Source organism: Furipterus horrens, unplaced genomic scaffold (genome assembly GCF_987537825.1).
Source record: "Furipterus horrens unplaced genomic scaffold, mFurHor1.1.pri manual_scaffold_10, whole genome shotgun sequence".
Taxonomy (NCBI): domain Eukaryota; kingdom Metazoa; phylum Chordata; class Mammalia; order Chiroptera; family Furipteridae; genus Furipterus; species Furipterus horrens.
Window position 1 is genome coordinate 22,443,915 of NW_028327180.1, and position 17,189 is coordinate 22,461,103.

A 17,189-nucleotide genomic window follows, 5' to 3' on the forward strand; every position below is an offset into this window, starting at 1 on the left:
GACTGGCTCACTCACATATCTGGCAGTTGATGCTGAAACACTTAAATGTGGTAAGGCCTCTCCTCAGGGCTTGGGCTTCCTCACAAAATAGTATTATAGCGGAGTACCAAGGACTTGAGTCCCGAGAGAGAGAGGTCCAAGCAGAAACCCTTTGTAGCCTAGCCTAAAAGTAATGCAGTGCCAACTTTGCTTATTTCTGCTTATTGAGACAGTTAAAAGGGCATGTCCAGTTTCAAAGGGACGGGAAATAGTTTCCACCTCTTCACACTGCAGGGCGGCAAGTTTCTGGAAGCGCACTTAGGACTGGAAATATTGCTGTGTCATCTTGGAAAAATACCATCTGCCACAGAAAAGTTCACTGAAACACTACCTTTGAACAAAAAAACTGGCAGGGCATTTGGAGAACAAAGGGAAGCACTTTCTAGACAGAGCAGGGGCAGAGAGCTCTTTAGAAGGAGGCCCGGCTGACACATTCAAGGACGTACACAGTCACCAGTGTGGTACAGGGCCATGTCCTTGTTCCCTTTGAAGGCTCTGAAAGCTTCCTGTTCGAGCTGCTCACAAAACATACATGCCTTTGTCCTCTCTCAAGTCTTAGAGAAGCTTTGCCAGCTCCAGCAAATTGCTCCTTCTGGCTCCTATAAGCGACTTATGTCTCAGACTCAGGGCTAGGAGGATAATTGTGATCCTACTTCAGAGAGTTCGTATTCTGCCTGCCATAGAAATACATGCCTCTATTTAAAACTTTAAATTAAACAAGCTTAAATGAGTTGATGACATGACTAAGAACTTTCCAAAAGTACTGACAGAGAGCAATTCACAGATCTAGGAAGCTCAAAAAATACCAGCGTAGGTGTTCACCCAAAGGGTACATGTGACAATCTGCTAGTAGAAAGAAAGTTTAGAACCTGCATTTATATTTGCCTTTTCTAATTAAAATTTTTTTTTGGAAAAAATAAGCTCTACTAATATTAAATATGTAACTTGACTCGGGTGCCCTCATTTTACCTTTGTTTTTTTTTTTTTTTTTTTAAAACCATTTCTTTTTTTCTTTTTTTTAAAGTATATTTTATTGATTATATTGTTACAATAGTTCCAATTTTTTCCCCTTTGCTCCCCTCCACCCAGCACCCCCCTTCCCCTATAATCCCCTCCCCAAGTCCATGCCCATGGCTCACCCTTTCATATATTCTTCTTTTTTTTAAAAAATAATTAATTAATTAGTTAAATATTTTAACAATAAAAAATAACAATCCCTCCCTCTCAGACTTAAGACCCTTTACAATCTTATAAAGGACAATGGACGAAGGTCTCGAGCTCCTCTAGCTGCTTCAAGCTGGACATGGTCGTCGTCCTACCTACCCTTGGGTCAAGAAATCCCTAATAAGAGTGGGGGTGTGGAGGGGAGGGTGGCCTTCCCACAAGGGGAAGGATCGTGCAGACTCCAGGTTGGTTGGCTGTCTCTGGACAACGGCATGCTTGGTTTAACAGGCTGGCATCCTTGTTGTATTCTGTGGGCAACAGGGTTAAAGGACATCATTCAATCCGTAACCACTAGATGACAAAAGACAGGTATTAATTTTTCAATGTCCCACATTAGGGAAAAGAAGGGCTTCTTTGGAGGAAGGTGTGCTAGGTACATCTCACCTATCCAAAACCCTTTTGCCCATTATACTTAGTTTGGACTGAGGGAAATATTTTAGGTTTCCCCCCTCTCAGGCCTCTGGGCTCTTTCTGTCCAAGCCATTAGGATAGAAAAGAGAAACCAGTTTTAAAGTGAAGCCCACTGACCACCCCGTTCTTCACCAACCCAGCCACTTAGTTCAGCCAAACCGTTGAGTCTCAGGAGGCAGCAATGCAGACAGGATTAAGTGAGGCCTATACGTACAGACAATCACTCAGGTAATGAGATCGTAGGCTTATGCCCTTTGAAAACAGAAAACACATGTTAATTTATGTAACATAACCCACATACAAGTCTCTAAATCTGTAGGACTGTCTTATCGGAAAGACATCCAGTTGCAAGGCATTTGACATTCTTCTCGCCTGTAAATTAAACATCTTTGATAATGCCACAGACATAGTTTAACTTTCAAATGAAAAGAAACTTTAAAGACGGTTAGCTGCACTACTTTATAGTCTACCACTGGGCATTGTGATCTTCCTTGAATCTTGATTTTTCTCCCTAAGATTACCCTCCTTGTCATTAAAGGGACTGCATTAAGTTCATTTTTAATTTATCCTGTTCATTTGCATAAACACAACAAGAGCAGCAAATGATCACTTATGATCTTTAGTTCTGCTTTGCTGGAACTTACGCAAGGAACATTTAGGGTGACCTTCAGTCTGCCCTTCAGGGCACAGAAGTTGAGCCACATACCTGGCATTCAGCCTTGCCTGTAAACACCTGTCTTTTCCAGGTCCTCCTGGTTTTCCATTGTGCCTTACGGTCCCTTCTAGCCATCTTTCAGGAAAACAACCTTCGTTCCTTCCCTGGAAAGATTGCTATTGACCGCTCATCCATCCAAGGTACCAGGCCTTTTATCTCGTGGACTTTTATTACCTTTGAAAGTCAGTCCCAGTTGCTCAGGGCTTTTTGGTAACAACCAAAGCCCAAGCATGTCTCCTTTAGGCATGATATTCCAGTCAAAGTCTTAGTCAAAAAATCGTTATTAACAACTGGCCTTATTAGTTTTATGCAAAGAAACTTAGGTCATTACTTACTTCTTTAGAATGCCAAATTCTGGAGGGATCAGATAGGGAGAAAATATATACAGTGTGAAGGAAAATCCTTGTCCTTCTAATATTCACTGAACTTGCATTTCTATTCTTTATATTTTTATTTTTCCCCCCACTAAAAATTTTTCTGTTTGTTTGTTTTTCCATTACAGTTGTCTCACTTTTTTCCCCTCTTGCTTCTCTGCACCCTGTCCCTCCCTTCTCCCACATTCAGTCCCCACCCAGTTGTCCATGTCCATGGGTCATTTATACATGTTCTTTGACTAGACCCTTCCCCTTCTTACCACTTCTCTCCCTCCCATCTCCCCTTTTGTTACTGTTAGTTTATCCCTCGTTTGCATACCTCTGGTTCAATTTTGCTCATTTGTTTGTGTTGTTCATTAGTTTCCTTTAACAGGTGATAGCATAAGGTATTTTTCTTTCATTGCCTGGCTTATTTCACTAAGCATAATTCTCTCTAGTTCCAATCATGTTGTTGCAAATTGTAGAAGTTCCTTCTTTCTTTCAGTACTTATTCATTGTCATTTTCCCCCTTTGTGCTCGTGTTCCTCTCTGTCTCTCTCTGTTTCTTCATCTTCTTAAAGCAGACCCTTTAGCATCTCTTGCAATGCTGGTTTGGTGGAGATGTATTCTTTTAGCCTTCTTTTGTCTTGGAAACTCCTTATTTCACCTTTCATTTTGAATGAGAGCCTTGCTGGGTAGAGTATTCTAGGTTGTAGGCCTTTGTTTTTCATTACTTGGAATATATTTTGCCATTCCCTTCTGGCTTGTAGTGTTTCTGCTGAGAAATCTGATGATAGCCTTATTGGAGCTCCCTTGTATGTTATTAGTTATTTCTCTCTTGCTGCTTTTAGGATTCTCTCTTTGTCTTTGAATGTTGCCATTTTAATTATGATGTGTCTTGAGGTGGGCCTGTTGGGGTTCATCTTCATTGGGACCCTCTGTGCTTCCTGGACTTGCATGATTCTTTCTCTCTTCATGTTAGGGAAGTTTTCTGTCATTAGTTTTTCAAAGAGGTTTTCTATTCCTTGCTCTTCTTCTTTTCCTTCTGGAATTCCTATGATACGGATATTATTACGTTTCATGTTGTCCTGCAGCTGTCTTAGAGCCTCTTCAGTCTTGTTCAGTCTTTTTTCATTTTGTTGCATTGTGTGGGAGTTTTTGTGTAGGTTGTCCTCCAGCTCGCTGATCCGATCTTCTGCTTCCTCTAGCCTGTTTTTAATTCCTTCTACTGTGTTCTTCAATTCAGAGATCGTATTCTTTATTTCCTCCTGGCTCTTATTGATAGCTTCCATGTCCTTTTTGATGCTGGTATAATTCTCAGTAAGTTCCTTATAGTTTTTCTGGAGTTCTTTGTAGTTTCCGCTGAGCTCATTGAGCTTCTCCATAATACATGCTTTCAATTCCATATCTGATAGTTGGCTCCCCTCTATTTCATTTAGCACTCTTTCTGGGGACTCTACCTTTCCTTTCGATGGGGGGTTGTTTCTCTGTCTCCCCATTTTTGTGACTCCTATTGTTTGTTGGTGCTTCTTAGAATGATCTGCACTTCCTGGGTCTGCCCCTGGTGGCATCAGATCCTGTACCAGTCTGGGCCTAGGCAGCCTGTTGGAGACTTCCAGGGATCTACTGCCTTTGTCTGGCTTCTTTAGTTGTTAATCTATTCAATCTGTGATTAGCCATCAGGCTTAAGGACCGTGGGTGTGGCAGCTTAATTCCTGTAGGCAAGGCCTTTGCTTCCCCTCAGGCTGACGCCACTTGGCCGGGAATGGTCTGCCTGCAGTACTGGGGATGAGTCAGCACTGGGACCTGGTCGGCTGTTCCCCTAGTTATCCCCTCAAAGCCACCACGCCAAACTCTCCCCAAGCGTCTCCAGTCCTCTCTGACTTCCCTCTGCTTGAGCCCAGGGTAAGTGAAGGCCAAAATATTTTTGTATGTGATCCGCTTAAGAGCTCTTTTTCTCCAGCTGTTTCTCTCTGGCTAGCAAGAAACCCTGTGGCTTTTCGCTTTTCTCAGCTGGATACTATTTTACTTTCCACTCTGTTGCTGTAGGCTGGGGAGCCCGGCTGGGGGTTTAGACCCTGCCCTTCTCAGGGGGAATCCCCAGCTGCTGAGCTGTTTCTCAGTCCCTTCAGCTGCCACCCGTGTGAGCCCAGCCAGCCCTTCCGCGTCTCCCCACTCCCTACCGGTCACGTTGTGATGTAGCGGCCTTTTTTGTCTCTCCGTGGTTATAAGACTTCTCTTCAGCTGGTGTTCGGTTGGTTATTCCAGATGATTTCTCCAAAATTACGTTGTAAATCCAGACTAGTTCTGGGAGGAAGTTAGTGTAGCTTCCACTTACTCCTCTGCCATCTTGTTTCTCCTCATTTTACCTTTGGTTCAGTCCAGAGTTCCCTATAATAAGAGACATATTTGGCAGGAAGAAGGATGGTTCCACAGCACAGAGGACTTGACAGGAGAGTCCTTCCTTGACCCTTTCCTTGAAGTATATGGTAACATAGCGAATGTTAAGTGTGACATAAGATTTATACTGTTTTATGATATATGATATAGGGCTTTAACTAAAGTAGTTCTCATACTGTGTACAAATGGCTTTAAAAATTATTCCAAAGAAACTAGTGCTGATATAATGATACTACTAAAGCACACAAGGAAACAAGAAGACAGTGGAGCTGAACTTTCTGTTTCCTATTAAGAGCTCTTTTTATATACTTCAAAGTTGCTAAGAGACTAGATCTTACATGTCCTCGCCACAGAAAAAGAAATGATAATTATATACCATAATGGAGATGTTAGCTAAGGCTATGGTGGTAATTATATTGCAATATATAAATGTATCAAATTAACACATAGTACATTTTAAATTTACACAATGTTATATGTCAATCATATCTCAATTTTTTTAAAAAAGAGCTCTTTGTCAAGTGAATTACAAGATGAAAACAATGGCAGCCTAATCAGATCTTAAAAGGCTGAGCAAAAATATTCAAAACTGTCAAGAAGACTCTTTGAAATAACTTTCACATCCACTATCATCCACAGTTTAATTTAACTCTAAATGTTTACTGTGTATTGTTTTATTATGCTTTTGCCATACTCCTTGTTCAGCTATCACCGCATTAAAATCAGATTACAAATAAGCTTAATTGGCTGTAAAAAACACAGAGGGAAATGTGAATAGTGACTGCATATTTGACTATATTAAAGAATTTTTTGTTGATTTTTTTCCTGTGTTAATAACGTTGTACCTTATTTTAAAAATACATGTTTTTGAGAACTACATATTGAAACATTTACAGATGAATTATATGAAACCTGGAATTTGTTTCAAAATAATCCATGGCAGTGGTCAGGGGCAGTGTGAGGTATGGGTAAACCAAGTTACTGTGAATTTATAATGACTTAGGTGGATAACAAATGCAGAGCGGTGTGTCCTAGTATTCCCCCTACTTTTCTAACCATTAAAAAATTTTCATATTAAAAAAGCAAAACACTTTAATTTGGAAACTCATCTTTAATTTGCTGTTTCATACAGTACAGTGCTAACATAATATTTTCAAGTAATAAAGCATATTCAATAGTATTGGTCTCATTAAATTATTATTAAAATGAATATGTATTCAACCAAAGCAAAACTTTTTGTACCATTAATTTAAAAGTTTGCTTTTCTTTTAAATTAGCTCCTCCAGGGCTAGTCAATTCTTAGAGATAGCAAAGGCTCCGCAGAACAGTCATTGATATGCCAACTAAAAAATCCAAAACCACACTTCCTCTATCTGGCTTATACACTCCGGAGACAATATTATTCTGCCTTAATCATAGTCAAGTCAGGTGCCAGGACACCAGGGACCACCCCTACAGTCCCAAACCCGCATAAAATTATTCCAATTAGGCAGCCCTAAACGGCTGACTCAGCACTGCTTTGCCTTCCCCAAGGAAACTCCAGGTAAGGCAGGGGTCTAAATCTTCCCCAGCTCCAGTCTCCTTCCCGTGCACACCCCGGGGCTTTTCCTCTGTGGTCCTGTGTGGCACGCTCTGCCTCCTGCTTCAAGGGCCTGTGTGTACCTGTGTGTATAATGCACCTTGGCATTTCCCAAGCCTCTCCTCTGTGGCCTCTAGTAGTGAGCACATCTGTTTGACCATCTCATAAAAGAATGCAAAACAGACACACATACCAAAAAAAAAAAAAAAAACAGAAACAAAAACAAAGTTTGGAGATCACTATCCTAGCAGTCATTCAGTTCCCATTTAAGCCCAATATAAGACTTTTTTCAATCCTTTCTTGCCCTGTGCTTGACGTATTTCATTATGGTTTTAAACTCACTACATCCTGAAGCATCCTAATGGCATTGTTGGGTTATGCTGCTTAAAAAACAATCCTTAAATTGGCACTTGTATGTGAAAGGAGAAGAATGGAGAGAGACAGTATCATGTAATTAATTCACTTCTCACCATATTCAGAAGCACTGGAAAGTGAGTTACTTGATCCCTGAAACATATTGAAATGATCTTGCCTACTTTCAACAGTGCATCTGGAACAGGGTGTCTTTGATAAAAAGACTCCAGGGCCGATTAGTCCAAAGCACTTTTTCCTCACTCTCTCATTCAGTATATCTTTCCCATGATGTACACTGTTAATAATCCACTGATTGCCACCATCTTTTAATTCAGAGAATTGAGCGAGAATAACCCTGACATATTTGAATTTGGAACCTAGGGGAAAATAAACTATTTTTTATAAGAACTTTCCCTCAATTATTAGTAAATCTCAACAAGGTGGCGTGAAAATAATTTTCTCTGACCCAGCAAACAAATCACAAAGCATCTGTTTTTACTGCTTCTTTCCCAAATTGGAAATGATGACAGCTGTTGCATCCATATTCGCTGGTTCACGGAACCATTCAACAATTGATTGACCTCTGTTTGACTTTTGTATTGCTTTATTAAAAGGAAAATATATTTCTTGGAAGAATAAAATCAATTTTAGTAACCTCAAGATTGAATTGTAGGCAACAAATAGCAATACTCAAAATTGGCCTATCAACTAAAACTTAGAGAAAAGGGGACTGTAATGCCTGGCTTCAGACAGAACTGAAAATAAAAATAAATGTGTGTTACCCATATATCCACCCTGGATTACAGTAGCGGTTCTAAAAATACTCACTTGAAAACAAAACAAAACAAAGCACTTCAGCTTTATGGAGGCATAACTGCCATATAAAATTGACTTGCAGTTCTTGTTGCCACACTGTCTCGTGCCCCGGTGCCTCCTATCCTGCCCAGCCCATTCAGGTGTTGCTCTTGGGGCATCGGAAGCCAAACAGGCAGCAGCACTGCTCACAGCCATATGCACCTGGGCTAGAGGTTATTTGAGGTCAAATAGAGATTCTGAAGCAGTGTTACCCAAGGTGGTTCTTAGATGTGTTGGCGGAATGAACAGAGAGTATCTAACAGGGTCAAAAGTGTAATATCATAACGAATGCAAAGTCTGATGAGCTGGGATTGAAAAAAAAAAATACAAAGAGGTTATTAGAAGAAGAAAGAGTTCAAGATAGTTGTAGACTGTGGTGTATATCTAGCGGTTCAGTATGTCTCAGAGACCCTTTTTAGCCCGGAGCCTGCTGTAGAATCGGGCTGCCAGGAAGGATACAATCACTCACTCCTTTCTCCTTATTCCATCCATTACAAGCACGGATATTCCTGGTCTGGAGTGTGCATGAGGAGGTGAGGCCCTTGAGTGCCCCTCAAGCTTGTCATCTAGCCAGGCCCTGAAGCTGAGTGTCAGGACTGGTTTGGAACAGAAGGGATAAGGCAAGGTCCGAAAGTTAGGCATGATAAAGAGTGAAGATTAATACACACAGTGGGGGATTTTAGGCAAGAAAGTGACGAATCTTCCACTTTGTAGCAGTTCATGTCTGCTTGAATTACCCTCTGCTCTCAGTGAAGCATGCTCTCCTGCAAGGCGTCGAGGGTCCTTGGCCGTGGCTAGAAAAGAGTACCCTCCTATGAGGACCTCTTCCAGATTGGGGTGGACAGATGGCTGGAAAAGTTTGGGGATTACAATTATGTACAGTGGACTCGTGCCATGTGATTCAAAATACAGCTTTACTTCTATTTTCCATGGTCCCATTAAATCTGTCTAGTGGGAGTAATCCTCCTGCTTATGTGGAAACTCAATCCCTCTGACTGTGCTGGTCACTTCAGTAAGAGTAAGTCCTATGATCTTTTAAAGGGGCAAACATAGTCACAACTCAGAAGTGTAATATGTCCTAGATAATAATCAAAACTCTAAATTTGATATTAACATAAAATGTCACTTACCTTCAGCTGAGGCCTTCTTTGAGCTGATCACTGACAGTGGGAATGGGACATGGTCTTCCTTTTTCTCTTTCATCATCTCCTACTGTGTCTTCTCTTTTTATAGCTTGTTACCATTCTAAGTTTCTCATTCCGTCCCATGTTGATGGGAGATGGCAGGGAGAATAGTTAAGGGAGGTTGAGGGAGGCAGTGGGAATCACAACAACTCATGACTTTTTCTTCCAAAATCTTCTTCATAAAATCCTTTAAATGTCCCTCCTCCTATTTTTTCATTTTTCTGATATAAGATTTTTATAAATGAATATCAATTATTTTCTTTGAAATTCTACATTCAAAGAAGTCTAGCACCTCATGTATTCTGGTGCTTCATTTAAAATTTCCAGTTTAATATACTGTTAACAACTATGTCATGGGGTCTTGGTGTCTTCATCTTGGTGTCGCAAAGTACCTTAGGCTGGGTGATTTATGAACAACAAGAAATTTATTTCTCACAATTCTGAAGTGTTGAAGTCTAAGATCAGGGTGCCAGCGTGGGTGGGTTCTGATGAGAGCACCCTGCCTGTTTGCAGACCGCTGACCTCTCCATTTCATATCAGGGACAGAAAAGCAAGGGAGTGTTCTCAAATCTCTTTCAAAATAGCACTAATCCCTTTCATGAGGACTCCATCCTTATGACTTAGTCACCTCTCAAAGGCCCCTCCTTCTAATACTATCACTTTGGAAGTCAGGTTTCAACATATGAATTTGGGGGGCACACAAATGTCCAGTCTACCACAGTTGATATATATAAATTCTGTCCTCAGGAAAAGAGATAACCCTGTAATTTTTCCTAGAGTTTGTTTCCCTGGAGACTTTCTTCAATGGCCTGATTCATGTGCTCCACCTGGTAATTTTTCTAGTAGCAGTGGGCAACAAGAATGTATATCCCAAGAACACTTTGAAAAGTCCCTGAAAGACTGATACCAACTGGTATTCTTAGTCATATTTGATGTGGGTAGGGGGTCTTTAAAATACCTGCCATAAAAACAGGGTTCTAGGGTTGGAGCAGAGGATGACCTAACACCACAGATCAATGGTCATTTTTAAGGGTCAGCAATAATGTAAGTGGAGTCCTCACGGCAGTCTATAAGATAAAGTTCATAGTTCCAATTTTTAAGAGCACTCAAATTTTAGATAAAATCCTATATATTTTGATATCTTGGAGAACAGTGTGTTGAATGTAGAAATCGCAAAATCTCCAGCCCCAAACAAGGTAAACTAGGCTTTTATTTCTTGTCACCATGCTTTGGTTAAAATTATCTCTTACAGCATCATGTTTATTCTCATCACCACTTGGGTGGGTGACCTATAATCCTATGTTTCCATGCCACATTTAGGAGTTTGATTTTATCTTAAGATGAAGGTGAGTTTTCAAACCAGAAAAATCATATGATCACATTTGCATTTCAGAAATCATATTCTGGCAAGACTGTAAGAATGGATTAGGGAAAGGTGAAACTGATTAGTACACCAAAGGTTAAGAGAGAACAGTCAAAAATAAACCTAAAAAAAAGCAGAGAGGGGAAGAGTATAAGAATGCTACCCTAAATGCCAAACGTGGAGGCAGCGATAAACAATGTCATATTCCTAGAGGCCAGCAAATATGAATGCTAAAGAATATTGACTGGATTTGGCGATTCAGCTGAAGTTGCTTAAGGCTTTCAAAGATGAATTTTAGTGTAATGATTTTGTCATAAGTTTACTGCAATGAGTTAAGGAATGGAAGATAAGGAAGTGAAGTGTAGACTATTTTTTCAAACAGTTTTCTGATTAAAAAACAAAAACAAGGAGAGGGGTTAAAAAGAAAACATGTTTAAGGAGGGAAAAAGTAAAATAAAAGAAAGAGGAAGACAAAGGTTGATTTGAACTGAAAATTACCGAGCTAAAATAGATGAGAATGGTCCCTGAGAAGGTTTGAAGAGATGAAATCCATGGCACATCTGAATCAGTTCTAGATTAGAAGGAAACTTTTAGTTTTTAAGATCAAAGAGATAATAGTAAGAATGGGTATGATGAAGTTTAGAAATCTGGAGGTAGAAAAGTGAGGGAGCTCATAATCCAGTTGAGTCGTATCTTAAGTTTAAATTCCTGTTTCTCTTTATAGGACTTCCATGATATGGCCCACCAGTCTTATTTAACTTCCTGTTATCACAGAACTAACATATCCTATTCCACATTTCAAGTATTTTTCTATCTCCTGTGCATAGACCTTTCTACTTCAACTAGATAGTAAGCTCCTTAAAACCATTTTTGTCTTGAATTTCTGTGAAGATTTACTGCTGTGGAGAGCATGTAAAATTCTTACTGAATACAGCCGAACCTGCGGGTTCTGCATCCATGTAGTCAACTGACCTCGACCTTGATCTTGAAAGGAAAATATTTTTTAAATGTCATATTGTTGCTGACATGTACTATGTAGTTAGGCCTATGATGGTTGTATCTGTACTGAACATGCACAAACTTTTTGGGGGTCATTATTCCCTAAATGATACAGTATAAAAATATTTACATATAATTTGCATTGTATTAGGTGTTATAAGTACTTCATAGATGATTTTTAGTATACAGGAAGATGTGTGTAGGTTATATGCAAATACTATGCTATTTCATATAAGGGCCTTGAGGATTCCTGGGTTTGTATCTGAGAGGGAGTGGTTGGGGGGCTCCTGGAACCAATCTCCCTCCAGGGGACTATAACTGATAAAATCTTGAGCACATTCCTTGATTCATGTGCATGCTTAATAAATGGTAACAATGATTACTACAACTGGAAGGTCTGATGCATCAAATTTAAGTTCCAATAGGAAACCATAAAATTCTGATCCCTACCTCAACCGTAAGAACTTTTTGCTTGTTTTGCTTATCTAGAGTAATGGTTTTCCAAGCTACATTAGTACATTTTAAATCTCGTCCCACTTTTTTGATGAGACAGTGCCAACTACAAGATAGATATCACTAAGTAGCAACATTCTGTGGACCACTACTGCTGTCTTTAATTCGAGGCTGCTTTAGAGAAAAAAAACATCGGAATAGTTGTGGTAATTTTGGGGGGGGATGAACAGTCAACGTGTTTGTAATTTTTGTGAAATTTACTAAATGTGTCTACTCAAGGCTTCCCGGCTCTAGTTTCTGAAGCACAGAGGCTCGCACAGTCACATCTTTGCTTTTGATAGAATTGCCCCAGATCTAGTGACAGGACTAGGAGTCGAGCCATCTGAGCTTGCGGTCTGAGCTGTACACAGTCCCAAAATTGCAGTGAAAAGAGGGGTGTTTAAGGCCGCCTGAGGTCCTGTTTCCAGAGGTCCCGCGGTCCGCCCCGCCCCCAGTGAGCGCGGTCGCGTCACGTCACGTCATACGCTTTCCCGGAAGTGCCGGGGAGTAAACGGAGGGAGAGGGCGTGTCTCCAGGTAACCCCGCGTGTAGTCACAGGAGAAGCGCGGGAAGGGAGGCCCAGGCGTGGTTCTCTCCATTGCTAAGGTTGTTTTCGTTCCGTCGCGAGCCGGTAGCCTCTCCGAAGCCAACAACGTGAGCCTGACCCTGTCTTCAGTGCGATGCCATGGAAGTAGTGGAGGCCGCTGCTGCTCAGCTGGAGACTGTTAAATTCAATGTCGCAGGCTTTGGGGTTGGCCCAGGGCAGGCGGTGCCGTCACCGGGCTCCGTTCCTGTCCCAGAGACAGCGCAGCCGCTACAGTCCGATGAGGTGTCGCCAGACACTGGGCAGGACGCGGAGGCTCAGCTAGCCAGGGAGCAGCCGCCTGAACTCGCGCCGAGCACCGCAGTCGGTCGGAACCCTGCGCCGCAGTTGCGGCCAGAACCGCCACCAGGAGGGAGCTGCGTCACCGGCGCAGGCGCCGCAGAGTTGGTGCGGACCACATACTCCTTGACCTCGTACTCGGATTCGGACTCGGACTCGGACTCGGACTCGGACAGGTCGGGTGCATGCGGGTTCTGAGGCTGCTGGGAGAGCACCTGTGTAACCTGCGGGAGGAGCCAGGGCTGGGGGGCCGTGGCGCTGCCCGCGTGGCCCGGGACGCAGGGCAGGTCCCTGAAGCTCTCTGCGCACGTGTTGACTTGTATCTGGGACCGCCCATTCCTCGCTGTTCACTAATCTGGTAGTCTAATAGGTCCTTTGTATAGATCGTAGCATTTTCGGTTAAAACATCTGAAACCTGAGGCTATTCGATTGTTTCCATGATAGTTCAGCGTGTCCCTTTGTGTTTACAACTTCTGAGTTTTGTGTCAGATCTGACTTATTTTCTTAAATTTAGCGTGTGTTCTTGTTTTTGAACCAGATGAATTGACGATTAATGGATTTTATGTGTTTCTAAATTGGCTTCTGGCAATTTTGTGTATTACAATCTTTGTGTTTGTGAAAGTAGCAAGCTATTGTTATTTAGTAGTATCGTATGCTCTGATTAGGTTTGTAAGCGGTCGCCCCCCCCCCCCCCACTCTGCCGTTTAAATATGAAACTTAGGTGGGGGGAGAGGACTTAAGTATGTAGGATGTTCTTTGCCCACACGGAATATTGCTTACAAGTAGTATTTGAATGTATTGTGTGGGATACTGAACAGAGGTGAAAAAATACACATGATCCCTGCCCTGCATCCGAGTGGGAGGGATGAAAAATATGAGTAAACATACCAATAAATGGAAATGGTGAAAATTACCATGAAGGAACAAGCAAGGCACTGAGAAGGTATTAGTGGAGCCCAATAGGACACTGTGGCCATGTTAAAGTTTTAATTCTAAGTGCTAGAAAAGCTTTTGGAAGATTTTAAGCAGAGAAATGGGATGCTCAGGTTAACATTCTAGTAAGCTTTGATCTGTAGAGGAAGAATTGAACTGGTTCAAGTGTCAAAGCGGAGAAGCAAGAGTGGACATAGTTGGAAGACACTGCATGAGTCCATGGTGTGACCATGGTTGTGTCTGGATTAAATATTTTGCGGCCCGTGTATCCACACCATGCCCCTTTCCACTCTTGGAAAGTGAATAAACACTTTGCTCTTTGCATCTGCTTAGCTTTGTGAATTCTTCACAGCCTGCATTTTGGTAGCCCGTATGGGGACGTTCTCTATTTCTCCCTCTCCTCTGCCTCCTGAAAAAAATTTTTTGGAAGTCACACTGATCAGGCTTGCTAATAGATGTGGCAGTGGGCTAGACAAAGAGCCATCAACTGAGTGGATTGTACTATTTACTAAGATGGGGGTTGGGGACCAATGGGGATGTTTAATTTGAACGCCTGATTTGAGATTTCTCTGACAGCAAATTGGAGATATCAGACAAGCAGTAGTAGTATAATGAGTTCAGAGTTCAGAGGACGGTTTTGGGCTGGAAATGTACATTTCAGCATCATATTTCAGATAAAACTGACTTTTTATTTTGGACATCTTCAAACTTGGAAAAAGTAGAGAGTAATATAATGAATGCACATACACTCATCACTGAACTTAACAGCATCCAGTATTTTGCTGATCTTGTTTTAGCTAACATTTCTACCTTCTTTTAAAAACCTGATAGTTTTAAAGCAAATCTCAGCATACCACCTTACCTGTAATTTTTTTTACTATGAATCACTAATTGACAGACTACTTTTTATAAAATCACCATGTCATTATCAACCTTAGTAAAATTAATTCTAATTCCTTACTATCACCAAACGCTCAGTTTGTATTTAGATTTTTCTGGTTGTCTGAAGGATGTCTTTTAACAGTTAGTTTGTTTGAATTACAATTTAAACAAGGTTCAAACTGTGATTTGAGTGTTATGTCTTTTAAGTCTTTTAAGTGAATGTCATTTTTAAAGACATTAAGAGTTAACAAGTTGTTAATAACTTTTAAGAAAGTTTAAGGGAAGGAATGAGGTCATACCTGAAGAGATCAAACAGAGGTGCTACAGAATGTTGGTATGCTGATGGAATGATCTGGGATAGAAGGAGGGATTCCTAATACAGTAATAGTAGGAAGGAGTCCACTAGCGAATGGGATGGGCTCCTGAGTCGAAGTGGTGAAATTGGCCTTTGCCCATTTCCCCCCTGTAACAGGAGGAAAGACAATACTTGCCACAGCTGATCTCTTGGTTTCAAGAGACTGAAGGGGGTTAGTCAGCAAACAACATTTAAACTCAGGAGGGTTACTGGTAGTGTAATAGAAATTACTGTTGAAGCCAAGAGCTAAAGGGAGTTTTCAGAGAATAGAATGGTAAACATGGTTGGTAACTTTTGAGTTTCCAAGTTGCCTGAAAACTGAGAAGAAACTATTGGCAATTAAGTGAGTAATCTCGTCATTGGTGGCAATTAAGTGAGTAATCTCATCATTGGTGACCATTGCCCAGAGCTCTTTTCTGTCAGTGATTTGTCACATGCTTAATTGTATTAAGACAGATGTGTGATGTGTGAAACTATTGTACTAAGTGGGCTGCAGTTATAACAGGGATTTTGAAAATGTTATCAATGGATTAAGAACCACTTTCCAAATACCACAAAAACTTCAAAATGCTAGCTTTTGAATTATATCAGCAATAGTAAACATGTGGTACAGTAGATGCTTCCTAGTTGAATAAATATATACTAATAGCATCATATTACTGCTCTACTAAGTTTTCCACTTTTTCTTTCCAACAGTGAAACAGATTCAGATAGTTCAAGCTCTTCTTCCTCATCATCTTCCTCATCTTCCTCTTCCTCTCGAATATCACTTCTTCCAGTGCTGTCAGATGGAGAGGACAATTCAGATGGAGAGGACAATTCAGATGGAGAGGACAATTCAGATGGAGAGGACAATTTACAAGTTGATAAGGAAGATGAGATTTTTGCTGCTATTAAAACAAAAGATGAATTACTTATTGATGTAAGTACTTAGATTTGTTACTGAACCTAATTTGGATGTTCTAAAATATATTGTGCTACTAATATTGATCTCATTTACCTTATACTGATTAATAAATTTGAAGACTGAGTTTTATTGGGGATACTTTACTGTGCCTTACCTTTCTTAAGTAAAAGAGAGGATTGTTTAGAGGATTGATCTGGATAATTTCCAAGGTTGCTTCTAAGTCTTAACATCTGATAATTGTTCTTCCTGGGGTGTCAACTTTAGCTTGCTATTTTCCGTTTTTGTTTTTTTTTCCATCTTCCTTAGAAGATATTTTTTATGTAGATTTATAAGCTTGCTTTTTTCATTTGGTCTGTAAGACAGAACATTTTGTTCAGTTGCAATTACAATCATTGTTTTAATTTATTGCACTAGAAAAAATAGAAAGTGAAATTAAATGGGTGAAGCTTATTAGGATTTCTGTTGGAGTCTTAGGAGTATTTCTCTTAGAGTATAAAAATCAGCAAATAAAGGACCACAGCACTCGTGTGTGTGTGTGTGTGTGTGTGTGTGTGTGTGTGTGTATGAATGATCTTAATTTTCTTACTAGATCTGTAATTCTTACCTTGGGACTCCCTTGGAATTTAATGCAAAATCTTAGCCTATTTGTTTATTATTTTTCTTAGAGTGCTCATATTTTCTTTATTTTTAAAAAATATGTATTTAATTATTTATTTTTTTAGAGAGAGGGGATGGGAGGGAGAAAGAGAGGGAGAGAAACATCGATGTGAGAGAGAAGCATCAATCAAACCCAACCCGAGTGAGACTGAACCTGCAACCTGGACATGTACCCTGACTGGGAATTGAACCAGCAACCTTTTGCTTTGCGGGATGACACCCAGCCAACTGAGCCACACTGATCAGGGCTAGAGTGCCCATATTTTTTTTCATCAGAAAGTCAAAAAGAGTCCATGGAAGCAACGAGGCCAGGAGCCATGTTCTTTAACAGACTAATTTCATATCTGATCTTTGTAGCTTCCACAGTGCCCAGTAGAATGCTTTATAGATAATGTGTTCTCAATCAATAGTAATAGAATGAATAATTGAGTAGATTGGCATCTTTCATTCATTCTCAATAATAATTGAGTAGATTGGCATCTTTCATTCTCAAGCTATTATAGCACACCTGCTGTATGCTAGGTGCTATAATTAAGACCCATCCAGTTTCTCCTTTCATAGTGTTTAGAGGAAACAGACAGTACATAAGAGACAAACTAATTGA

General features: G+C 40.5%; 1 protein-coding gene across 1 annotated transcript in view; it reads left to right on the plus strand.

The window, feature by feature from the left end:
• Positions 1 to 12,493: 12,493 nt before the first annotated feature.
• Positions 12,494 to 17,189, plus strand: part of NAF1 (nuclear assembly factor 1 ribonucleoprotein) — a 44,783-nt gene continuing 40,087 nt past the window's right edge. Inside the window, exons 1-2 of the mRNA XM_090288967.1 lie at positions 12,494 to 13,027; positions 15,718 to 15,943. Of these exons, the coding sequence (XP_090145093.1) occupies positions 12,654 to 13,027; positions 15,718 to 15,943 (600 nt within the window). The 5' untranslated portion in view covers positions 12,494 to 12,653. The remainder of the gene's footprint in view (positions 13,028 to 15,717; positions 15,944 to 17,189) is intronic.